This window comes from Delphinapterus leucas, chromosome 2 (assembly GCF_059928025.1).
Source record: "Delphinapterus leucas isolate spDelLeu-1000000601 "Yukka" chromosome 2, BTC_Dleu_Yukka2, whole genome shotgun sequence".
Taxonomy (NCBI): Eukaryota; Metazoa; Chordata; class Mammalia; order Artiodactyla; family Monodontidae; genus Delphinapterus; species Delphinapterus leucas.
In genome coordinates, this window is record NC_143130.1 from 45,017,419 (window position 1) to 45,043,849 (window position 26,431).

At 39.8% G+C, this 26,431-nt stretch overlaps 1 protein-coding gene across 17 annotated transcripts in view; it reads right to left on the reverse strand.

Moving 5' to 3' along the window:
* AKAP13 (A-kinase anchoring protein 13) overlaps positions 1-26,431 on the reverse strand; it is a 342,746-nt gene that overhangs the window by 41,516 nt on the left and 274,799 nt on the right. For 16 of the 17 annotated variants that reach the window (XM_089906833.1, XM_030764022.2, XM_030764018.2 and 13 more), the window contains 3 exons: positions 17,759-17,801; positions 15,876-16,008; positions 8,958-9,132 (listed from right to left, as the gene is read on the reverse strand). In XM_089906833.1, coding sequence (XP_089762959.1) covers positions 8,958-9,132; positions 15,876-16,008; positions 17,759-17,801 — 351 coding nt within the window. Of the gene's footprint in view, positions 1-8,957; positions 9,133-15,875; positions 16,009-17,758; positions 17,802-21,611; positions 21,741-26,431 lie in introns of all 17 variants that reach the window. The other variant, XM_089906837.1, reaches the window with a different exon arrangement.

A 26,431-nucleotide genomic window follows, 5' to 3' on the forward strand; every position in this document is an offset into this window, starting at 1 on the left:
ATGACCCAAATCATCTTAGCTGAAGTGCTCACCTAGCAGCAGTTTTCAGAAGAACACTGGTAAACAAACAAACAAAAACCAAAATGAAACTGCTCTGTTTGGATAAGAATTGACTTTATTGCTCAGGCTCTTTCACCTTCCTTTTCCCTAAACGAACTTCTTTTCCTTAATCAGTTATATGTATTTTACTATCTAAGCAATGAATTCTAAATACGAGAAAACTGCCTATCTAGAGAGCTGTCTTCCCGGATAAAATCTAAAGCTGAATCCAACCGTCACACACATTCTAAACTCTTATGTTTCCTACTTAGATTGCAGCTGGTCTACTTGTTTATTTTTTTAATCAAGAGAACCAACCTACCACAAAAGTACTCAGAAGCTGCTAACACAACAGAAAATAAATCCACAATCATCTCAATATCATTTTACATCTGTTTAAAGCAAACAAAACAGAACCACTGGCAATCTCCAAAAAACCCCGAACAGAATGAATTCCATACTCTGAAAGACTCCACACCAAGCATTCCAAAGACCAAATTATCTGTGGCAGCTGTAAAGAATAGCTGATTATTCAAGGGAAGCTTTACATAACTACAAGAAGTGAGAACTGGAAAGACGCTCTTCTCCTTTCTCCATTAAAGTCACTGAAATCCTAAAATAAGGGTAGAGTTTTGGCTGAGTTTAAAACAAACAAACAAACCACACACACAACCCTGTCAAGTTTCTCATAACTTAAATTACTCTGAAGCAGTCCTGACAAGGGGCTTCAGCCCCTCCTCTCACCAGTTGTCTGTTTTCCAGGAGCGGACTTCAGGGGAGCTACAGGGAGGCTTCGCTACTGCTCCCTGCTAGTTCTAGCATCTTGTGATCCTGACCATTTCCACCTAAGGGACTCAGCTTTCACCACGACTTGACTTCAGACCGCTCCAGGTGTGTTCTACCGGGGTGAAGAGATGCTGATTTGTTTTAAAAATTCTATCCTGCTGTATCTCTTAATATTTGCATGCAAAAAGATATATTAAAGTGAATAAAGACATTTGAGAGACAGGCGAAGGTCAACATCAGCCATTGTCACACATAACCATGATGAACCATGCGGCTGATCTCTCTAAACCACGAGTCAAAACTGACTGAGCAGCCACTTGGGGTCTGAGGCTCCAGGGTCAGCAAACAGGGTTAATGTTAAACCAAAAAAGGGAGGCTAAGAGCACAAGGGTTTCCCGGGAGTTAAATGAACTGGAGGGATGCTATGTTTCCTGAGACCCCTGGGAAGGTCCTGGACATGAGAGGGGAATGGAGGGAGGGGGGGAAAGAGATTCTGAGTCCCCAAATTACTCATATTTTCCACTTCCTGCCAAGGTTACAGATGGTGCTTCACACACACAAACATGCACTGCAGGCACTGTTCTTCAGGAAGCTGGAGAGAACCAGCCCATTACTTTTGTTCCTTTGGGAAGATGACTACATGTTGTTCCTCTGCTTTCAAGCCTTGATTTTTTTCCCCTCTTTTTTTAAGTGGCAGGCAGCAACCTGTCAACAAACAGACCTTAATGCCACCACTAAATGTCGAGCTTATTTCAACACTACCTCTGGAGCGGACTGCAAAGATATAGTTGAGATAGGCAGCCCCTAAGATTCTGAGGTGGGGTGGTATTTAAACTAAAAATGTATTTTTGCACCTTAGGTGCATACTAGAGTAATAATCAGGCCCTATCAAGCAGTTCCTTTTTGCTGTCTGATTCTTTCAGTTTATTTATTTATTTTAAATTTTATTAAAAATAATTTTTTTGGCCACACCACATGGCATGTGGGATCTTAGTTCCCCAACCAGGGATTGAACCCATGTCCCCTGCACTGGAAGCACAGAGTCTTAACCACTGGACCTTCAGGGAAGTCCCTTGATTCTTTCAGTTTAAACTGAAAAACATTAACTTTTCTTCCTTGTTTTGCTAAGCAGGTAGAACTAAGATAATTTGTGACATTTTCAGTTTGACCAAGTGATTTCCATAAATCAAAGAACCACTGGCAGAGGACATGATGACTATACTTCCTCCCCCAGACTGATTCTCCAAACAGAAAAGACTCTTGTGATGACACACTGGACTCAGTGAAATAATCTGCTTCCAAAAGAAATAGACACCTGACGTGACTGAACATTAAAAATTACGAATTAAACCAAAAAACCCCCATCCTGCTTATTATAAACACTGTTAGCATAAAACTAGTAGTCGACCTATTTTACTGATTTTCTACTTTTAAAACGTCTTAAATAAAATATTGTTATATTGTGTGCTATCAAATATATAAAATATTTAGTACAGATATCTGAACTATAATTTTAACATTTCCATTTGAAGTCAATAAAAGAGAAAATGAACTTGTTTTGATGGATCCAAAAATGAGAAATCAGGTGCATATTATACTTGGAATTCACATAACTACCTCAGCATCTAATTTATGTCTGTATTTAGTTTTGCATACATAACATAGAGAATATCTTCATTTTCATAGATAAGCTGGTACAAATATTAGCAGTTAAAAAAAATGGCTTGCCTTGCAATTATATTACGTTCTTCAATTAATTCGAGATGGAAGGAAAAATCCAAACAAGTAGGTAGACTGACAGCTACAGTTAATATGCTGATGTTAAAATTTGGTTACACTTTTGAGCATGTATATTTTTAAGTGCGTTTTAAATTAGTTTAAATCCAAAAATCTGGAACCTCCAAAACACCAGTTCCACAGAAAACATTCTGAAAACCACTGTCCTATCTACCAAACTATTTAATTACTACACAGATGTGTGGCTGAGAAGTTTAGTCTACAAGTCTCAAACCTTTTTTTTTTTTAAATTATTTTATTTTTTGCTGCATTGGGTCTTCGTTGCTGCGTGCAGGCTTTCCTCTAGTTGCGGCAAGCAGGGGCTACTCTTCGTTGCAGTGTGTGGGCTTCTCATTGTGGTGCCTTCTCTTGTTGCGGAGCACGGGGCTCTAGGCGCGCGGGCTCAGTAGTTGTGGCACATGGGCTTAGTTGCTCCGCGGCATGTGGGATTTTCCTGGACCAGGGCTTGTACCCGTGTCCCCTGCATTGGCAGGCAGATTCTTAACCCCTGCGCCACCAGGGAAGCCCTCAAACCTCTTTTTTTTTCTTTGCGGTACGCGGGCCTCTCACTGTTGTGGCCTCTCCCGTTGTGGAGCACAGGCTCCAGACGCGCAGGCTCAGCGGCCATGGCTCACGGGCCCAGCCGCTCCGCGGCATGTGGGATCTTCCTGGACCGGGGCACGAACCCGTGTCCCCAGCATCGGCAGGCGGACTCTCAACCACTGCGCCACCAGGGAAGCCCCCTCAAACCTCTTAAGTCTGTTTTATCCTCATCAGTACCAGACCCCACACAAGTGATTCTCCATGGGTTGCTCTGGTGTCCTTGGGCCATAGAGGTTTCCAAAAGGTACCCCAGGTGTCCTCTCCAGGGGGAGTTCTGCCACAAGCTATACTGACAGCATAAAGTGGTTCAACAGTCTGAGGTGCCCTAGCTGTATTTCATCATGAAGTGAGTCCAATAAAAGAGAATTTCTATTTATGTTTCACAGGAAAAGGTATGAAAAAAACAAAACTGGGTTTAGGATGCCTGGTTAAAAGAGGTGTGTTCTCCTACATCATAGTGGGTATTTTTGCTACCTGACAAATCAATCATATGCCAGTTGCAGGTTCAGTAGTCACTGTAGTCTAACACAGACTAGCGATACAGTCAAGGAGAGTATAATTCAACTCTTTTAACCTGGAAATAATGTATACTCAAAAATCAATGACAATGATAAGATGTTTCATACACTGACATACATTAGACTTTTTCCAGCCTGCATTTAAATTGAAAAGTTACCTGGAGCTAGTCATGGAAAGAATCATCCACTCACTATAACCACAAACCTATGGTCCTCTATAGCACAAAGAAAAGGATTCTTTGGGTCCTCAAACAAGATTTTCTCTCTCTTTTGTCCCTAAACCTTCTGATAATATTTCACTTCACAACTCAGAACTGAGAGTTGGTGGAATCAACGATACTGCTTCTTATTCATGCTGGTGCTATACAGAGCAACTCTCCGTAGGTCTTCTGTCAGGCTGACTGCTTTCCAGAGATCATTTTGCTCTTTGTCATTAAGTTCTTCATTCAACATCAACATATTTTGCTCTTTCATCAGAGACCAGCTGACAACCAGAAAAACCTCTGAAACTACCAGTGATCTGATGTTTACATTTTTTTTTTACTCAGAGAAACAATATTTAAGTACAGTCTTAAAAAATTCAAACACAAAAGTATAAAATAAAAACTTAGTCCCCTTCAATCTCTCCTCTCCTAACCTCTTTTACAAATTGTTAACAGTTTGGTGTATATCCTTTTAGATATTCTTATACATCTATGTAAACAATTACTGTTTACTTATCTGCTTTCTATAAATTGGGATCATACATACAGTTCTGTTTATTGCCTCTCAAGTTATCAAAATGTCTTGGAAATCTGTCTGTACTTGCAGAGCTATCCCAGTGGCTGGCAAACCGTGGCCTGGGGGCCGAAGTCAGCCCACATCTGTTTTGTAAATACAGACTTATTGGAACATAGTCACATTTATGTCTTGTCTACGGCTGCTTTTGTGCTGCAAGAGCTGGGTAGGGTCGTCACCACAGACACCTAATAGTCTGCAGAGCCTAATGTACTTACTATCAGTTCCTTCACAGAAAAAGCTTGCCGACCTTTGATCTATTCTATTTTTACTATTGGCCTAATATTCCACCTGATGAATAAATTATATTTTACTGTTGGACATTTAGTTCCTTTAAAATTTTCCACAGTATGAATAATGCTGCAATGACTAAGTACCAAGGATTATACCTTGAGAACTCTTCCTTCTTTATTTCTTTATTTATTTTTTGGCTGCGCTGGGTCTTTGCTGCGTGCGGGGCTTTCTCTAGTTGCGGCGAACGGGCTACTCTTCATTGTGGTGTGCGGGCTTCTCACTGCGGTGGCTTCTCTTGTTGCAGAGCATGGGCCCTAGGCACGCAGGCTTCAGTAGTTGTTGCTCACGGGCTCTAGAGCACAGGCTCAGTAGTTGTGGCACACGGGCTCAGCTGCTCTGCGGCATGTGGGATCTTCCCGGACCAGGGCTTGAACCCGTGTCCCCTGCATTGGCAGGCAGATTCTTAACCACTGCACCACCAGGGAAGTCCCGAGAACTCTTCTTATAAGCGACTGTGTAATAAGCAACTTGAGAAAGGTGCCTCTAATTACATATTCCAACCACTAAGAAGAAAGGATCATCATGTGATGTGATAGAGGTGCTAAATACGGCTACAATGGCAATCAGATTACAATATATAAATGCATCAAATTAATGCTCTGCATTCTTTAAGTTTACACAATGTTACATGTCAAATATATTCAGTTTTAAGAAAAAGAGCAAGAGAAAGGTGCCTGGCACATTCGGCTGCTCAATGAATATCTGTTGACGAACTGCTTTTGAATGAACCACAGTGCCTTGCAGAGTTCAGGTAACTGAAGATAAGAAACTCAAATGCATACTTACTGGTAGTTAAATGTAAAAAATAAATCCAGTCTGAAGTCATCAAGATCTTCTAGAATATTCACCCAGCTCTCCCCCTACTGAAGCAGAGGACAGAGTGGAAGCCATTTTCTCTTATATATATATATATACATATATATATAAAATAAATATAAATCAGAACAATCCACTGAGGACACAGAACACTGAAGTATGTGAAAATCTCCATGAGGATTCTTCAAGAACTACTTTCATTCTTGAAGTTTTATTCAGTTATTTTTCAAACCCACCCCTTGGTTGTGTAGTACTCTGAGCAGTAGAGAGCATCACCCTCAACTGGGGAGAGGATGTGTGGTCTCAGGGCACATAGTGGGAGCTGGGACTGAGACCCCTAAATAAAGCCAACAGCTTTAAACTAAAGACTGTAACAGCCATGCTGAAGGGCCTGGAGAAAGTCCACCTACTGGCCCTGCAGAAGCAGCAAGGAAACCTGCCCTCCCCAGGACCCTGAGTGAGAATTCTGTATCACATATGAATCCAGGGTCCAAATTTACACCATCCATATCTCCTGGAACCCTGAGTTAAGAAATCTTCTCTAGAGGTTTAATGGAATCCCAATCTAGGAATGATGAAACCCTGAGGGATCCAGCCGAAACAAATGCAGAACTGCTGCATCACAGGGTCACTGTGACAAAACAGGGAATCTAGAGGTTCCCACGGGAGGGAAAAATGTCTTATAAAGCTGAAGCTGAACTTACAAAACAAAAAAACCCAGATACCATGTAAGGAAGCAAACTGCTATGAAGAAGCATTAGCAAATGCAGAGGCAAGAGAAGATGTTGAGAGTTATTAAAAGTCCCTAATGGAAAGAACAGAATCTATACTGCTCAGGGATTTTCTTTTCTGCATGCTCAGTTACGCATTAGTTTTCTAAAAAATATATTTTATTGAAAATACATATTTAAAAATTACGTTTTATAGCAGAAAGCAGGTGTTCAGTGTGCTGTACTGATGAAGTTCCTTGAATATTAATTTCATGCTGCCAGTCAAGAAATATGACCTTCCCCTATTCTTCTCTGAGACCAGTACTCCCAAAATGGAGATCAGGCACTTGGCAGGAGGGATGCACAAAATGATTCTTTGAAATAGAGGAGGAAATTTTTACAGCTCTCACTTATATTGACTTAAAAGAGAAATGGAGTTAATATATAGACTGATAAATGGGTGGCTCACTCAGCCTCAGTGTTAGGCAGCTTCCTGTTATGTTTGATCCTAGAGGATTCTGGAAGGAAGAAGAGGCCCTCGGAAGGTAGGTCAGGGATGTGTAACAGCTTCCTCGTTCATTTACTTTCAGCATCTTGTGATGAATGGGAATTTACAGGTGCTCAATAAAGTAAACTTATAAATTATATTTAGTTTCAACTAAAATAAAATGAAAAAGAGACAAATTCCTGCAAAGAAACTGTGCATCTAGGACAATATTAAGAAGACTAATAACTAACCAGCAAACAAGAAAATGGCAAACCTGACTTCTCATTCCTAGAATGAGCTCCTTGTAATCATAGTATAGGACATGTACGTAATTTTTTACACACACATTACACACACACACACACATACCCCGTGTGAGTAGACTAAGTATGTTTTAATGATAGATAAACATACTAAAAAGTGCTTGGTGACTACTGCCCTAGACAACCAAGTTATTCTAGTATTGAGAAGCTGTCTGTGTCCAGTGGCTAAGAAACTGAACTGGTGACTGGTGTCCTAAGAATGAGTCCTATTAGAACCTGGGCTCCAGAGTAACATGCTGGGGGGATATTGAACAGTGACAGTCTCGAGGTCACATAAAATGTGTTACTATGCTGGAGTCGTTATCATCGTCCCAGTAAGTCACACATGAAGGAGGACATAAATGTGTGTGATATCTGCACACGAGGATGAAAAAAGAGATGAGAGCTCCCCGGAAGTTTTCTTTAAAAAAAAAAAAAATAGGACAGTAAAACAAATATGGCTGTAGACAATATTGGGGTATAATATATCCATAAGAGGCATTTTACAAGCACATGAGTGTTAACGCCAGTCGTTTAAAAAGTCACAACAGCTGCAGCGTGGATAAGACAGGCTGTGTGCCAGCTGTCACTCCACTCTTTCTCTAAATATCAAGGAAGCAAGTGAGTGGAAATTATTATTGCAGTAACTTAGACTCTGCTCAAATAAAGTTTTAAACATTTCAAATTTCAGTAAGTTAACTATTTTTAGTAACAGATCACTTGGGATACTTCACATAAGTGACTGAAATCAAGACAATGTCATGACATCATGGTCTGAGAAGTGCTTCTTGGAGTCTGAGTTAGTCACTATTTGGTCTGAATTGGTTACAGGTATGACAAGATCCAAATCACCTCAGCCTCTGGAAGAGTGGACCTTTACACTGGCCACTTCTGACCACAAGCAGCCTCCTTGATTTTCCTTGGTGTGCACTAAGAATATTATTACTTTCTATCTGTGTGCAACCACAAAATTTTGAGATGTAGTGCCTCAGAGCAAGGATCTGCAAATTAACAGCCTGTGGGCCAAATCTGGCCTGTAACCTATTTTTGTATGGCCCATGAACTACAAAGGGTTTTTACATTTTTAAATGGTTGAAAAAATAGAAAAGACTAATATTGCATGACACATGAAAATTACATGAAATTCAAATTTCACTGCCCATAAATGAAGTTTTACTGGAACACAGCCATACTCATTGGTTTATGTATTATCTATGGCTGCTTTTGCACTACAGCAGCGGAATTCAGTAGTGTGGCAGAGACTGTATTGCCCATGAAGTCTAAGAAGTCTGCTATCCAGACAGAAAAAGTTAGCCATCCTCTGTCTCAGAGCATATCGTCAAAACCAGGAACCATGTTCAGTTAACAGACTTGGCTTTAAGGTGGTAGTAAGCAGGTCAGCAAGAGGTCAATACGGAACGTCTCTGCACGCGAAGGTACTCTCCCTCTCCCTTGGCAGTTTCCATGACTTGACGCTGGTCAATGGCTGAAGCATACACCAAAGTACTAGAGCAAAATGTGAGCATATACGACCTGACAAGGGACTGCTGGGTAGCTTGAGGGTTTGAGGTTATGAGACTGTTTTCATGCTGACATGGACTTCTGGAATAAGGTAGTGGCTTAGGGACAAAAGGACAGGATATTTAAAATTGGGCTGTCTGAAAAAATTATAGGCTGTATGTTATATACCTAGAATTAATTTCTTCAATGCTATTTAAAGAGAGATAGAAAAAGGGCTACTTCTCCACATAAACGAGGAACAGATTAGGGGTGGGAAGGACAGGAAACTAGAAATGAGTTTTTCTGAGCCAAGAGCGTTCCATCACACAGGAAGAAGCACGTCTCTTACTTGCACAAGTATAGGCGTCTTTGTTGGTGAACGGCTTCGTGCACTGGCTACAGCTGATGGGACCCACAATAGGGATGGAACTGAAAGTGTGCCCGTTCAGAGTCTTCTTGTCCTTCTCCTTCTCTCTGGCATCTTTCTCCTTCTCCTTAATTTTATCTTTCTCCTTTTCCTTTTCCTGCCAAAGAAAACAATCGACAGTTAACTGAAGGCCTTCAGTTAACACTGGAAGGCCTTCCCTTCTGGAAGGGTACCCAGCTGGCATGTGGTCAACAGTGGCTGGTGAATGTTTTGGATGAAAATTTGGAACACTGTCCTGGACAAAATTTTTTTTTATTAACCTGTGGGCACTTGAGCTACGTTAGCAAAACCTTAAGAGGACTGGGAAGGCTAAACAGTTCTGTCAGTGGCTTATTCACTGGTTATTTATGCCAACAGACACATTCATTGCCCAATGACCAGCACCAGAGAGAAAGAGGCTTCTGGTGCTGGAGGAGGAGTCTGCAGTGGCCGTGAATCCTCCTCAGTGAGCCACAGCTCGGCCCATGGGGGAAGCCGGCAATGAGCTCAGGGCCAGCTGCAGGCAGGAAGCAGAAGAAAGGACGGTGACAGTTCTGGGACCAGCCTGAGGGAGAGGAAAGATGATTGGGCAGCATCAAAAATGGCTCGAGGGTCCCCTCTGACTGCCTCCCAGCCATCACATGTCCCCACGTGAGGGCACATCTCTGATGTTTCCTCCCTTACTCTAGCCAGAAATATTAACTATCCCCCCACATATACATTTTCTATTCTTACTAATTAGAATTTCAAGGTTCATAGATATTAACTTTGGCCCAATTTTCAAATTGGGGGAGGAGGGATTTAAACCCTAAAAATTTAAAGAAATACTAATGAGTGCTAGATCCTTAATAAAATACCCAAAGCTGCCAGGGACATTTCAGGTACACACTACTGTCAAGAGACGAGGGCTGTGGGGTCTAACTATATGCTCTCCACAAGAGGTCCTTCACAAACATGGTTAGGCACACGCTCGGCTGGTTAACCAATACCAAATGAATAATTCTCTTTCAAACTAACTGGACCATGAACTACAATTCACAGAGGTAGGTAGAATGCATTTATTAGTTGTCATCACCACTAGCCCTGGGGTACCCATTTTCCAGGGCATACAATACTACTGTTGTAATCTAAAAAAATTCCTGGAAAATAGGTACCCCAAAGTCAGTGATCCTGACAACTACCAAATGCCTTACATTTTAAATCAATGCCTTCTACATACATTATTTCATCTGATTCAATACTTCTGAGGTGAGTAGGGTGGGCATTATGCTTCCCATGTTCTAACTGAAAAGAGCAAGATAATAAACAGCAGCTAAAAGTTTGAACAGTTACTGTGTGCCAAGCACTGTAGTATACAATTGACATGAATTTTCTCATACATTGGGTACAACCCAATGAACTAAGTACCAGCTATGATCTCCATTTCACATTTGAGGAGACTGAGGCTTAGAGATGTCTCATACTGTACTGGAGGCCACACACCAGTAACTGCCCAAGCTGGAATTAAGTTCCAGATCTGCCAACTCTAAAGCTCAGCTCTCATTCACTACGCTCTACTGCAAAGGGCTGGAGAGGTCTGTTGACTCACAGAAGGTCACACAGCAAATGATCTGCAGTTAAAATCAGAACCCAGGTCTTCTGACTTCCTATTCAGAACCCATCTGCTATACTGAAATGGTGAATATTTGCTAAGTCTATGATTCATGTAAACTCCTTTGTTAACAGAATGAATATCATAAAACTCTATGAGCCAAATTGCTACACTTTAGAACCATAAAAAATAATGGAGAGGAAGGGAGAAAAACAAACGACTTCACTTTACAAAACAGGAAACTGCTCTGAGTGAAAATTCGTAACTGCTAAAGTATGCAAAACTAATGAAAATAATAAAAATTGAGTTTTTCTAATAATTTCTTTCTTTTAACTAAATTTTGCTAAAGGCTTCTTCATACATAAAATGTTAAACTGAAAAGCACCTGACATTTTGCTCAAGAAAGCTTAAAAAAAAGCATGCTGTAAGAGTTAAGAAAATCTTCTATGGGGACTTCCCTGGTGGCGCAGTGGTTAAGAATCCACCTGCCAATGCAGAGGACACGGGTTCGAGCCTTGGTCTGGGAAGATCCCACATGCCATGGAGCAACAAAGCCCGTGCGCCACAACTACTGAGCCTGCGCTCTAGAGCCCATGAGCCACAACTACTGAGCCCACGTGCTGCAACTAGTGAAGCCCACGCACCTAGAGCCCGTGCTCCGCAACAAGAGAAGCCACCGCAATGAGAAGCCCGCGCACCGGAATGAATAGTCCCCGTTTGCCGCAACTAGAGAAAGCCCGCGTGCAGCAACAAAGACCCAACGTAGCCAAAAAATAAATAAATTTAAAGAAAAAAAACCTCATTTCTACCTTTAAAAAAAAAAAAAGAAAAACAAAACCTTCTATGGCAACTCTCTCAAGCCTTGCAATGCTCTTCGAATCTGAATAGATAATAAATTATTTCCTCATCCTTTGCAACAATCCAAACTAGCTCCTCCAGGGATAAAAACAACAAAAAACAATAAACTCCACTGTCTCTTTCTGTATTTATTAGGTTAGTGCTTTAAAGAAGTCAGGCGCTTACCTCCCCATGTTTTGGTCCTATGAATCTCACTGTTATAAGGGGTGCTTCATGAAACCGACCCCATTTTACCGACATGATTCGATCCCCATGCCAGGAAATGTGTTCTCACGGAAGGAGGGGCTCATGCCGGCGGGGCACAGCCCAGCAGCTTCGAGCTGCCATCAGAGCAACCATTAGAGAAACGGTAAGAGGAAGCCACGGACTGGTTGAGAAAGGGAAGGAGGGAGGGCTGGGGCTGTTTGTTTCCTTAAGACAAGCTTAACTATTTGCACGCTGCCAGTACAGCCAACCACCCTAGTTACAAAGAACACAGGACACGAACGAGAACAAATTCCCCCTAACACAGTGTGTGTGGACAGTACTTAAGTTGCAAGATGGGAACTCTGGCGAGACTGAGGCCGATTTTTTAACACCAGAAGTTAAGGAACACATCTGTTTAATTAGATGTGCTCATTTTATAAAAAGCAATACATTTACAAAGAAAACTTTTTTTAGTGAAGTTGTGCCTGTGGGTAAGGCGGTGATTGGTAGTTTCCTGAAGTTTGACTTTTCCTTAACACCTGCCAAAATGCTTTTTAAACCTGTCTGCTGGGGAAATAGAAACTAACAATATTTAAAGAGAAAACTGCAGGTAACAACTATACTAGGATACTATGAGGGAAAGTGATATTTTCGTTTTTCTAAACCTACCACTTGAGACAAGTAATTATAATAAAAAAAAAATCAGAGAACTTTCTGGAAAACTGTGGAGCATGCTGTGATTACGCAACTGTCACACTGCAGGTCTTTAATCAAAGAAGGAACGAGAGAGATAATGGTATCTAATGCTGATTTAAGCCTCTGCAAACACAACCCTACCCTAGTCGGCACCTTTGAAAGGCGGAGGGGTTTAGTTCTTTTTTAGACACACCACAGGAACTGGGAGTTGAAGCTGAATGTCTTGTTACGAAGTCATGGAGTACATTAACAGCTGTGCAGGAGTCTGATCCTTACATCCGAAAATGCCTGCTTCAAGTCAGATTAAGAATCTGTCTCAAACATCCCTGTCTCCCTGTTGTTTGCAAAGAGGAAAGCTTAGAAAAAAGAAAACCAGTGTGACAGGATGGTTTAAAGAGGGTCACCCCACGCCCTCTGTGAATGTGGACATTATGCATATTAGTGTTTAAATACTCTGCAGCAAGTAAACTTACTTAGCAGGAAACAGTACTACCTCTTAAAGATACTAAAAGACAAAAGCAGAAACTGCCAGTCTTCCTGTTATACTTCCTGTTTAGGTTCTCCCTCTTTCAAAAAAAGATTCAAATATTTACCTAATAACTCATGCCAGTTAATGAGAATTCTTAAAAGGACATATAAAGGATGAGTACTCAATTTCCCCCAAATTTCTCATATACTGGCTACCGGTATGAGAATATATGTATAATATATATAGTGTATACTATGTTATACATAGTATATTATATATACGATAGAGTGCTTATGCTAATTAACATAAAAACCAGTGCTAACATTTATAGTAGCATCTTCAATTTTTTAAGCATTATGGAGAACTAACATTATTCAACAGTTAAAGAGTAGAGCTAGCATCATCAAAACAAGAAATTATTCACTTATTTTTGTGTTATCCTTTAGAGAATAAAATACTTCTGAATGGTAAAGCTCTCCTGTGGGTACAATGGCAAATAAAGACAAGGTATTTAATTTTAACATAAAATATATTACTTCACCATTTCCCCTATTTCTTACTATCTTTGGTACGTTGACAAAAGCTGAGCTGTCCTATGGGGGGATAAAACAACCTTATTTAAAGTGAGCTAGTAACAATGATCAAAGATGACTCTTAAGCTTCTTAATATATTTGGCTACTGGGGCACCTAAACCCCTGATAATGTGAAAAGAATTGCAATCCAGGGTTACAGGTTTGTAACTTTTTGTGAATTTCCACCACTAGAGATAGCAAGCCCCCAGAGATCAAACCTTGAAGCCAAGGGCCTGAAAGAGGAAGCAGCCTCACTGCAAAAGAGTGCTGTCACTTTGACAAAGGAGAAGATGGGAGGTGACAGGTCAACTGATGCCGTCTTGCCACTGACGACAGGCTGCACTTGTACACAAATTGCCTTCTTTTCTCCTGCCCCTTCTCTTCATCCCCCTACTAGCAAACTCCAGTCCTTTGAGGTTATGAAAAAAGTTAAAGGAAAAAGATACTGTGCAGTAACAGTTCACTCTTGTTGAAGAGTGAACATGAAATGAAGAGTTCTACCTGCTAGAAGTCAGATCACAAGGTATGATCTAGTCTGTTACCTGAAGCATACTTCTCTGCGCTTCAGTCTGTAAAATAAGGAGGCTGGTGCGAGACTTTTTTAAAGGTCAGGTCCCAGTTTCTAAATTCAGTCTTACATCATTTCATTCTTGTCTGTTTGTATTACCTCGTCAATGCGATCAGTGGTGTATTCACTGCTCTGCCCTTAAGTCAGTGGTACTAGGCGGTGGATGGAAAGGGGGATCTCCACTTTATACTGGTCTTCCAATTAAAAAGTTAGTTTGAAGAAAAGAGTCCACATTTTAAAAACAAGATAAAAAACAACAGAAACATTTGAAATCATCCAAACAGATCATAAAAATTTTCAAGGTAAAGACTATGTGGCTTTGGTCCTTCCGGGTGCTTGTTAGTACCCAGCAGAATGCTGATTACAGAAGCCACTCAATAATATTTGGCCAAATTATACTGAACTTTCAAGGAGATTTTCTTTTGTTGATGCCAACCAGTGTCCAAGCGAGCAGTGATAAGTAAGATAGATATGGTTCTATTTTAAGCCTTGCTGCCATATGTAGAATAATGATAAGCATTCTGCCCTCTTTAACCTTAATTTTTTTGAATTATAAAACAAGGCTGGGCTTCCCTGGTGGCGCAGTGGTTGAGAGTCCGGCTGCCGATGCAGGGGACGCGGGTTCGTGCCCCGGTCCGGGAAGATCCCACATGCCGCGGAGCGGCTGGGCCCATGAGCCATGGCCGCTGAGCCTGCGTGTCCAGAGCCTGTGCTCCGCAATGGGAGAGGCCACAACAGTGAGAGGCCCGCGTACCGGAAAAAAAAAAACAAAAAAAACAAAAAAAACCCCAAAAAAACACAAGGCTAAGCATGAAGTTAACGCTTAAATATGTGACTATTCTAGAAACGATTTGCAAGACTCTTTTTTCCCCTAGAAAATTCTGAATTTATTATTCCAAGATTAAGTATCATTTCTACATTTTACACTATTTATTTGTAAAATAATAGTTCACGATTTGCTAGACTCTTTGCATCTTTTCCATTTTGCCCACTTTCTGTCCATTCTGCATTTGGGCAGGAGAAATGAAGAGAAAACACAATTCTGGTGGCAGGTTTTGTGGAAAAATTTATCTGAGTGATGACCAAATCTAGTATCTGCTAAAAGAAAGAGATCTTATTTACAAAACTCAGTAAAGTACATTGGCTCTATTTCTACCAGCCCACTTACCTAAGAAGCTTGTCTGCGTTTGCGCTGGTGGCGGGGGTGTGGGTGGCGTGGTGCATGCACTTTTACAACGATACCCTTGGCGTCCAGTGCTTGTTTATTCCCATACTTCTAAGTATGTACGTACCTGTGTATATGTGTCTAACACACACACACATATATAGTGATTCCTGTGCAAGAACTCCGTAACTGATTTCCCTTTTTTTTTTTCTTCTTACTTTGCTGGAGTTTGGTGGGTGAATAGAGTGTAGGGGAGTGTGAGGCAGAAAGTTTTTCCCCACTAATTTGAAATGGAATCTTTTGGTTTAGCTCCAGGAATTGGTATAAGAAAGTTAATGCCTTTTCTTTACCCCTTTCTTTCTAAAAATACATGAAAAAAATATTAGAAGAATAGTTATCTCTACGTGGGATTATTACAGGTAATTTTTATTTCCTTGTTTTTCCCAGATAAGGTACCTTACTCCTAGAAAAGGGAGATAATATCTACCATACACGGTTGTAGAAAGGATTAAATGAGATTCTATATGGAAAGTTCTTACCCTATAGTAAAAACTCAATTGGTGGTATCACCTCTTATTGTTATTTTCCTTGCTGTTAGTCTTCTTCAAATATTAGGCTATTTGAGCCAGCATCTCTGAACTTATTTCCACCTGTCCCCATCATTTAATTAGTTTCCTGGTGTGTGCAGGTTGTGCCTGGAGCCTACTGAGGGCCTGCTGAGGTGGCCACACAGAAGCGCCCACGAGAGTACTTACCCTGCTCTTCTTACTGCTGGACATTTTATTCTTGATGTAGCTGAACGTACGACTGACTTTTGTTCCACTCTTCCCTTCAAAGTCTTTCTTGGAGGGGCTTTGTGGCAGGAAATTAAAGTTCTCTTCTGTTATACTAAATAGAAAAAATAAGAGTTTTTAAAAAGATTACAGAAGTTGAGTTTTTAAAATTACAACGCTCTACATATAATTCTTTGTAACCATCGTCATGTATTAATTTTAGCTACAAGTCACAGCCAACTTATATACTCACATGAAAATGGGAAAAGGAATAAGAGGTGGACAGAGGCTGCTGAATGGTTTTATACAATAATATCTATCTGAGAACAGAGCACGCCAGAATGCCCATGTTCTAATGTCAAAGCTTGGCTAAGTTTTCTTGTATCACTTATTAGTGTTTTACTAATGGGTTTTTGTGATCTGATGATAGAGTCTAAAGATCAATTATTCATTAATTATTTTATCTGAAATTTTAAAATCTAAGCACCCATTTATAAACTTCTTTGCATTAAATACGTGTTTGAAAAGAAACCCGTATATGTGATGCAAACCAAGGAATTTTTATGACTGAATGGATATCCAAGTTCCCTAACAGCAGAGATCACACCTCTTTTTCAGTCCTCTGGCACACTGGACAATCAATACGTGAATTCAGCTATGCACAATTTTAGGCAGGCAAAACAGTAGGCCAAACTGACACCTAGTGTAGAAAGATCCATTCTAGGAGTTTCACAGAGATCCAGATGCACTGACCTACTTGTTTAGGACACCTGTATTCTAAGTTCACCCATGATGGGCATGTCTGGACCCTAGGAAATTCACAAAGGTTGATTTCCTCAAAGAATGCTGGGCCCTTGTACACATAATAATTTGTATACATATACAATTATGTACAGTTGTATACATAATCTATTATATAGAAATATTCAAACTACTTTTCCTAGGTGTTCTCGAACAGTTATATTTGAAGTTTTCCATAGAAAGTAGTGTTTGCCTCAAGGGCCTCTGTGAGAGGGCAGACAGGCAGAACCACAAGGGCCCTAGTCAGTAGCTAAAGTCTATTTATATATAAAATATTGTTTACAGTATAAGGCAGTCTGTTACTAAGATAAAGGGGAAATGGTGTGAAAATCACCACTCTAGAAAGAACGAAGAATAGGTAAACTATGACAGAAGTGCAAAGAAGAGCACTCATATTGAGAGAGTTCTGGATCACTGAGTCACAGCTGACGCCTTTGTGAAAAGGAAGGCGACTTAAAAAACACTGTGGGGTAACAGTCAGAACCCCATTTATGCTTAGATTAGAATATTTAATCTCATAAGCTTGAAAAGAGGAATACAAAAATAAACAATGAGTCAAAATAGCAATCTTTTGCCTGCTGTCAAGTAAAGAACCAATTCACTTATTTGGACAGAGGTGTGTACCATATCAATGTATACAAAAGAAAATAGCTTTAAAGCTTAAAATGGCTAAGAAGGCAGCAATACTGCATTAACACAAACACACACACACAAATTATGAAACAAAATGTTCTTAAGACTTAGGAATTATAAATTCCCATAAGCAAAGAGTGCAAAGTTCATAAAGCTAAATATAAGTGTATCCTTATGTGAATAAATGCAAACAATAATCTTTATTATTCAGATGGTGTAAAGAATAAAGGTGGAAAACTATTCAAGACGTTAATTAAAAAGGATATAGCCTTCATTAAAAAAACATTTCTAACCATTATTCCAAATTTATCAGTCAAGGAAGTAAGATTCCAATGAGCTCAATTAACTTAGCTTGCCTAAATGCCGTAAGACATTTCGGATTTCCTTTATTTCATCTTGGGAAAAGGAGTAACAAAATAAATATATAGTACCTCTCAGTCAGATTAGCATTGGTGCTGTGGAAGGGCCGTGAATCTAGAAAACAAGAACGGTAGAATAAAAGTTAGAACAAAAGGATTTTACCTGGATAACAGATAAAATGTTTAACGTTTTTACGACTGACACAGATAAAGCAAAAATAGCCTTTGAAAGCCAGTGTGGGATGCCTTCTCCTCATGAGGGTTTGGAAGAGGGAAAATTAAAAATGAAACCCTCAAATCAGAATTGGAAAATTGGCAGCAGTGGGGAGTGAATTTCCCATGTGGAAAAAAATTTTAATCCAGGATTCAAGTAACCAAATAAACCCCAAATCAACTTAAAAAAAAAAAAAAAAAAAAAAGCTCAAATGCACGTTTAATTCCTGTTCTCGTGAAGGTACAGAGTCCATAGGCCATCTTTCTGAGATGATGTCAGGGGAGAAATATACAAAAGGAAATTAAATGTCATCCTGTATGCTGTTAATTTTGCTGTCATATATTTCTATGCTAAAAATCTAGCTAATATAGGTCTGATATTTTCTTAAGCATTCCTAGAAATGGATTAGTGAACAGGAAAGAGCATCAGAGCTAGCCTATAAGGTCTAGGCCCTGCCACTAATTTGGGGTGAGATCTCTGGATTTCATTTCTTCATCTATGAAATAAAGAAGATAAAACAGATGCTAAGGTTCTTTCCAGGTTGATACTGATCAAATGAGTAGGCCAGATACATTTTTCCTCCTTCCACAACTATCAGACTGTAAACTAAAATGGGTCATTAAATCTAAGGCTAAGTCAGATAGGATAATAAGTAGAACAAATACAGAAGGAACAATACCATTATTTTACCTACGACATGTTAATCAAGGTTGAGCTACTTTAGGACTTAGATGAGAGAAAGGCCGCAATCACACAATGATTAATGGTTTCCAAGGTTTTAGGAGATCAGGTATAGAAACACTTTCGGTGTATGATTCCAGGTAGACAAAGGTTGCTCTGTATAACTACTGTTATAATGTGGACAAAACACACCCTTTCTCCTTGAGGTTACTGTGAGTAAAACTTTAATTTGATAGAGATTTGAAAATGTTCCACTACCAGATTACCAGCATTTGGAACTCTTAAAAACTCCAAATTGTTCCAGATTCTGAATAGAAATGCAAAGTTGAAGTTATTACTAACATACAGCCAACAGGTGGAAATAACGCATGAGAAACTTAAAAATGAATTCTAAGTCTTCAAAAGATTGCCTTCTATAGTTTTTCCTTTTACGTATTTGGGGTTCTTCTTCTATTTCAGTTATAATGCATGGTAACAGTAGCCAGAAGAAAGAGAAAGATGAAGAGTAAGATCTGGGATCTATCTTCCAGCTCTGCATGATCTAGGTGTGAAACCATCAGCATTTTAACATCAGAATGCCTTAATTTACTTAAACAAAAATCAAGAGTATGGTTTAGATTTGGGGGCTTTAAAAATTTTTCCACTCAAGGAGCCCTGAATGATATAAACAGCATTAAATTCTCTCAGGCTGCCAGGATTCTGTTGTACACTTTATCAATTACCTAGTAAGTTACCACCCTAGTGATATGAACAAAGTAAAAATAAAACCCATAAAGAAAAACACCAACCAGCAGAGAGCATGGCCAAGAATAAGCTCCCAGAAGGTCTCTGTCAAATAAACTAAAAACAAATACGTGATTTGAATACTGGGAGAATCTATGACTCCTATAAGGATTTCCAACTTTTTGGCTGCTGAAAGGTATTTTAATTCATTTACCATGACCTCTGAGATGTGGTTCTGAAAACAGTGATTAATCCACCAATGTTTCTAAAATCAATGCCCCTGAAATTCCTAAAGTGTCATCAACTTTTCAGGGCATCTAAGAATATGATATAACCAATGTTACTTCCATGATATGATGGTAGAAATCTGTCATTGAAGTTAGCCTATGAAGTACTGTTGCACGTAAATAGCATATTTCAACTAGACCTTTTTTTTAAAAGGCATGAAATAACCTGCAGACCTAATATAACAACATTCCAGGACTGGAACTACTGGATGGACACAGTCAATATTTTTTAAAGTATGTTCCTTGGAACACTCGTCTCATGAGATGTTACGCATCATCATGAACATACTGTAGTTACCTAGGTTAGTAAGTCTGGGAAACACCGCATACTGAATGCTGCCTTGGAAATTCACAATATACACATTAGCCTTTGAAACCTGCTTAAACCAGTTTCCTAAATTTATACGGCCTGGAACCAGCCCTTTCTTTTTCTTCCTTTTCCCCCTTCCCCATAATTCTCATTGTATTTTTGAGTTTAAGGAACACATTCTGAGGAATGCTGGATATTTGATTCAAAGGTTTCTTCAAGCTTCTATACTTTTATGATTACATCAGGTTGGACTAACTGAGTAACCAGTGCTGATTTACTGAATAACCAGTCATAATTTTACTAGTGGTAGAAGAAATACTACTGGGACCTTAGTTTTTTTTTTTTTTTGCCGTGCTGACCTATTTCCCAGCATATTACAAATACTTTGAGATGAAACAGCTTTGAGAATTTCTGAACACTCAAAGTTGCAGACGGATTTTCACAACTTCCCTCCTATGACAACTGGTATAGACTGAATATCTTGTGTGCCTAAACCAAATGCCTTTTAATTGTGAGAAAATATTGAACATATAAGACCTTCATTTGTGCATAAGTCACTTTCCTTTAAGAACAATGCAAAATTGTCACCCTGAGCTTGATATTGCTTAAATATTAAATTTTAATATTTAAATAATTATTTAAATATTGCTAAAACTTAGGATCACCAAGTGGTAGGGAATTAGGATGCTTAATCATATGGATATTGTAATTGCCTGAGACTCATATGAGTTATATGAAATGAAAATAATTTATTATTTAACTTTATATTAGAAGTAGTTTTTCCATTAAAAATAGCAATCCTGGAATCATCTAGAAGTCCTGCACAATTGAGAACAGTGATTTTCATGTGGGTGGGGGGGATTCATTTCCTCTCCAAACTTACTAAAACTGATACCTTATAAAGTTTTTAAACTAGGTTATTATCAAGTAACAATATAATAATCTGAAACCTACAGTGTAGTAAAAGGATTGAAAAATAAAAGTTCAAAAGGAGAAAAGGTAGGGAAACAAATATCTAACTTCCACCCAATAATCCATGTGGTTTAATCTCAAAGAAAAGGTATTCTTAAATAAATGGCCTGGGGGAGTTCCCTGGTGGCCCAGGGAACTTTCACTGCCATGGCCCGGGTTCAATCCCTGGATGGGGAACTGAGATCCCACAAGCCGTGCAGCATGGCCAAGAAAACTCCAAAAACAAACAAAAAACTGACAAAATTAAAAAAAAAAAAAAAAAAAAAAAAAAAAAAGAAATGGTCTGAAAGGTGAGAAGAAAAAAGTTTAACATTAGTTTATAAGTATCACAAGTGGACATCTAGGTATCTGTCCCATGAGACAAAAAAAGCAAAATAATGAAAATGAAATTTACATGATCAAATGGAAAGTTTTGTGAAATTACTACTCAGCATTACAAAAGGTACAAGGTGGGATGGGAAGCCCTTATGCCTTTGAAGGTATCTCTGTTCTGAGAGGGTGTCTCAGGCCCTGGAATCAGGTCACTAGTTCTGTCAGCACTGGTAGTATAGAGACGACAAAAACTTTGTTGTTTTATCCAAATTAATTTTCAAAGCAAAGCATGAAGACGAATGATTTAGAAATGATGACATGCAAGGGGAGAAAAGTCCCCAAATTTCTTAGTACCAAGCCTACAGCATTTTCAGCACTGGTCAGACACTGGAGAACGGCCATTGGACCCCAAAGTTGCTTACTTACTATGCAACTCTTCCTCCTCACAACTGGAGTAAGAAGAGCCAAGAGAAAAGAGAGTTTTAGACTTAAGGAGGAGCGGAGAGATGCTGACGGAGAAGGAGATCCGCCTTGTTGGCTGCATCTGCTGCTGGGCTGAGGAGTGGGTGGACAGAAGACGTTAGAGCACGCAGATCATACCAGAACAGAGTGAAGGCACCTCAGACCCACAGTGCCGAGAATAATGTCACTGGCCTGGATGATTCCAGGAGAGGCTGTCTAGGTGGACAACGTAATGTACTCACATTTTCATCTTTATTTCTGAATATGGCAGAATTCTAAAGCAGCTTAAGAAAATTCATCCAACAAATACGTACTTGTTAGATTATGAAAACACGAAGTATATTACTTTTCACAGTCATCATTTACAGCTGGAGTTTTTTTTCCTTCAAAGTAAGGAAACGCCTGGAGTGGTGGTGTCCCTCAGGATCCCGTACTTGGCTCTCTTCCCCCTCACCCCAAACCCCCTCATTCACTGTCTCCCCTTCGAGTACAATCTGCATGTGATATAGTGGTGACTCCACAACTTTCTATTTTCAAGCCAGGTCTCTCCTTTGAATTCAAGCCTCATTCATCTCACTGCCCACCTGTGGGGGGATATCCCACAGCAGCTCAAACTGAACAAGTGCATATATCAACTTACCCCCTTCCTCCTGACCTGTTCCTCCTCCTTTATTCCTTCCTTTGGTGAGTGGTACCTAACATCTAACTATCCAGAACACAAACCTGGGTACCATCCTTGAATCCTCTTATCACATCACTCAGTCCTTTTGATTTTGCCTTCTAGAATTCTCTGAACATCAACTTTTCCCCTACTGCCAGTGCTCTACGGCCTGGTTCAGGCCACCATCTACTCTCACCAGAATCCTGCAATAGCCTTCTACTGATCTACCAGCCTCTCCTCCCCAACACTTTCTTCAGTGTGGTCTCTCTGAAGGGTTTGAATCAATTAATTAATCAATTTAATCTACTTAAATCGCTGCATTGCCCTCAGACAAGAAGCCCAAATTCCTCAGTCTAGCTTTCCACATACTAGTTCACCCAGCAAATTCCTAGACTCCTCTTGGTCTCGACTCTGGTATCACTTCTCCCCAGTAAGCCTTCTCTGGTGTCTCAAGTCGGAGGCTCCTAAACACCCAACGTTGCTTTCAGTTGCTGCATTTATCATCTTCTGTTACACTCAACTGTTCTCATGTCCATCAGCTTAAGTGTGGTGAGAAAAGGAACCGTGTCTGGAAGTTCATCCCTCTCCTTCCACTGTCCAGCCTGGTGCCTAGCAAAGAGTAGGTACTCAAATGTTTATTGAATAAACAAATTAATAAATGAATTTCCTTTTGTCAGGCTTTCTAGAAGCTCAATAACCTAAATAAAATGAAGGAAAAAGCCCTGTATCTACCCAACACAAAAGCCACTCCACACCCCAGATAAATGCTAAGTGATGACAGACTGCAGGGTGCAGCCACTGCTCGTAACAGAGATCACCTGGCACAAATTCATGTACACTGGCTTTTTAGGCAGCGACGGTCGAGTACAAAAGTAAGATACCATTTTAATGTGTGTTCTAAAGTATTTCCAAATGTAAAGTAAATTTAGGAGATGAAAATGAGCTCTCTTATTACCCCAAATCTAAGAGTATCCCCTTCTTTTGTCACACGATCATGGATCATAAAGAGAAACCTACTTGTATGAATAAGGAGTATCTTCAACATATATGGAAAGAATGTGTTCTATTAACACAGGGATTCAATTTTATAACATACTCAACTTTAATGACTACATATATATTCCAGCCTTGCAATATAATCAAAAAGACCAATATAAAAAGTCTATTTGCCTGACTTAATTTTTGTTCTGACAAATTTGTCAAATGTTATTATCTTCTCCAAACAGAACTACCCTAAGAAAATAAATGTATTCCAATAAAGTCTCATCCCACTGTCCAGTTAGAGAGAGAAACTAAGCACAGAAAGTAAAGATAAAATATCCTCATTAGCATCGATGCCTAACTTTCTATACGCCCACCCTGATCTTTGGTCACATGGATCATTTAGCTTTGAAGATCTGGTGCATTTTATATATGTAAATGCCACACTTCAAGTTCTTAAGACCCACTTAGCTTTCGTAGTCTAATGCAAGCTATACAATTACAAGCTAGTGTTGCCATCAAAACATGCATAAGGAACTTGGTCAATTCACACACCATGAGTGAAGGTCTGAGAATGATTCCAAGGACAAGTGCCATTTGTGAACACCGTTCTTTGTGATAACAAACCCTGAAAAATGAAGGGCAAAATGAAATCTCATTAAGAAGCCCAGGAGGTTAAATTGTCTAATGGGTATCATTCTCTTTTTAATATTACCACCACTAATATGCTTAGCAGGGATACAACCAAATAGTTTACTGTTTCTAAGCATCTTCTGGGTGCAAGCAGTGAAAAGTTAAAAAATATAGTCTTGTTAAGGGATTGTCTGTAATAACTGAATTATTCCATATCTGCAAAAATAAAGTTTGTTTTTAAGCTCTACTGAGAAAACATCTGAGTCTCCTGGCAAGCTGTAAGTCTCCACTCAACCCTATGTTGGGAACACATTTCCTGGAGCGGTTCCTCTGAGGGCAGTCCTCCCCGGCATTTTCCCACACGACACACACAGCATCAGTGTTATTCTGATTCCCTGAAAAGATGAGCCGGCAAGATGCCTCTGTCATGTTGCCCCCACCAAGACAGCAAATCGAAGACATGGGCTAGGACAGCCTTCCTGCCCATTACGGTTCCTAAATCAGCTGTCGCCCATCTACTTTCCACCCCAGAGAATGACACAGAAATATTTTAGTTGTCGCCTTTATGTGGTATTGTCCTCTACATCAATGAATTTTTGAAACAGATTCCAGTTTGGGAATAATGCTGAGTTTCTCTGTTTTTCTAATCTGGCCAGTGACCCAATGATGGGATATTCCAGACAACAGCTCGGTGGACACACGTTTTCAGAAATGCTCAAATGGTAACAGCTATGAAAGGTTGTGGGAGAAGCAGCTAATTTCCTTCAAGGTAGAAGCTAGAACACAAGTAATAGCTGGGAAGTAGTGAGATGAGGCTGAGTTTAGGAAGTATTTTGTCCCTAGACAAGCACACTCATAAGACACAGCCGCTTAAAGAAAATGAGGGATCACGTTCTAGTTTCTTCATCATTGCTTAGACTCTGGTCAGAGAAAAACGGACCCCAGCACTGCCTGTACACTGTGAACTCATTCCATAAAGATAACAAATGCTTATCCTAAGCCAGGAAACACGCTAATGTGAACTTTAAATAAATTCAACTTAAGCCCTATCATATTATTAGCCCTGTTTAATAGTTCAAGGACCCAAGGTCACAAAGCCACTAAGTGTGCTTACAATAAAGCATTAGTTAAAATATCTTAAGTGTACCACACACTTTAGGCTTTAAAACCACTGGGTAGGTTTTAATTATGATAGTTTCAGCAAGGACGACCATGGCCAAAGATGACTCATGCAGAGTATTTAAGGGATCTGGAATGAAGATTTGTGTCTGCGGCAAGTCGAGAACTACCCAGTTACCCTGAGACTTAAAGGCACAGCATGCAAGATACAAGTTATAGCCTTCTGTTTAACAGCCAGAATTTTTACATCTGCAAAAAATTTATGTTTCTAGAGCAGAATAAAAAAGTACAGTGGGGAAAGTTAATTGTATATGGGGAGGGACTAAGGAGAAATACTGTCATTAGAGTTGATGAGCCCTCCAATTATACTATATGCTAACTTAGGGAAGTAAGTGGGGCTGGCTAATCATTCCAATCTGCATGAAATGTACATGACAAATCAGAATGAGGGTACTCTACTTTGATGAAAGGGTTGGACTCTTGCTCCAAGCTCTACTCATGACAGCAGTCAGCTACTGATCTCAGTACCCCTCAGTGAGCTGAGCCACAAGTCCCCAGCAACGAGATGTGCCAGAGTTCCTGGCGCTAGAGGACAGTGTTTCCTGGGGGTGACCTGCATCATTTAGAGTGCTGGTTAGCAACTGAAAGCACAGTCAAAAACCATCTTGTTTTTTGGAGGAAAAATAATGAAGTGTTTCATGTATGAGGCAAGAGAGTGTGTCACAGAACAATGGAAAAAGCTCTCTCTCCAGGACACATTCTGTTGGTACTGGGCAGCTGTTGCTGCAGGAGCAGGCCCTTCACCAGGCCACGGGAGGAGCGGGTGCAGAGCTGAAACGCCTCACGGACTGTCTTTGGTTATCAAGTTTTAGTTTTCTGGGTTCAAAGCCACTATAAACTATTTTGTTATAATAATTTTCATTCTATACCAGCAAAACCACTAACCCAAAGCGAAATCAAGACCAAACCAAACCAAACCAAGATCCAAACAAAAACAGGAACTGCTATTTCAGTCAAGTTCTGTGAGGTTGTACCTGTTATCTTGGGGAATAAGTCATTATTAGGCACCTTTAGTCCAACAGGCCAGACTGGTATTTTAAGTACTAACCATATGAAAATGAGGACGAAGTTAACAGAATTATCCATTATGCCTTAACTCCACCATGGAAATTAAGAAAATGAGGCCTCTAGTAAGTCAAGAACGGACACAGAACATCCCATTAATACAGGGCAGCTACTCCTGTCCTCAACTCTTTTAAGATGAGTTATATATCAGGGGACGCTGAAGAAACACCAGAAATACCAGGAGGGGTTATACCCTTTGCTTCAGCCTCCTGAATACATGATCTTTCAGCAAAGAATGTAATGTACCATACTCTCTTTGATGAGA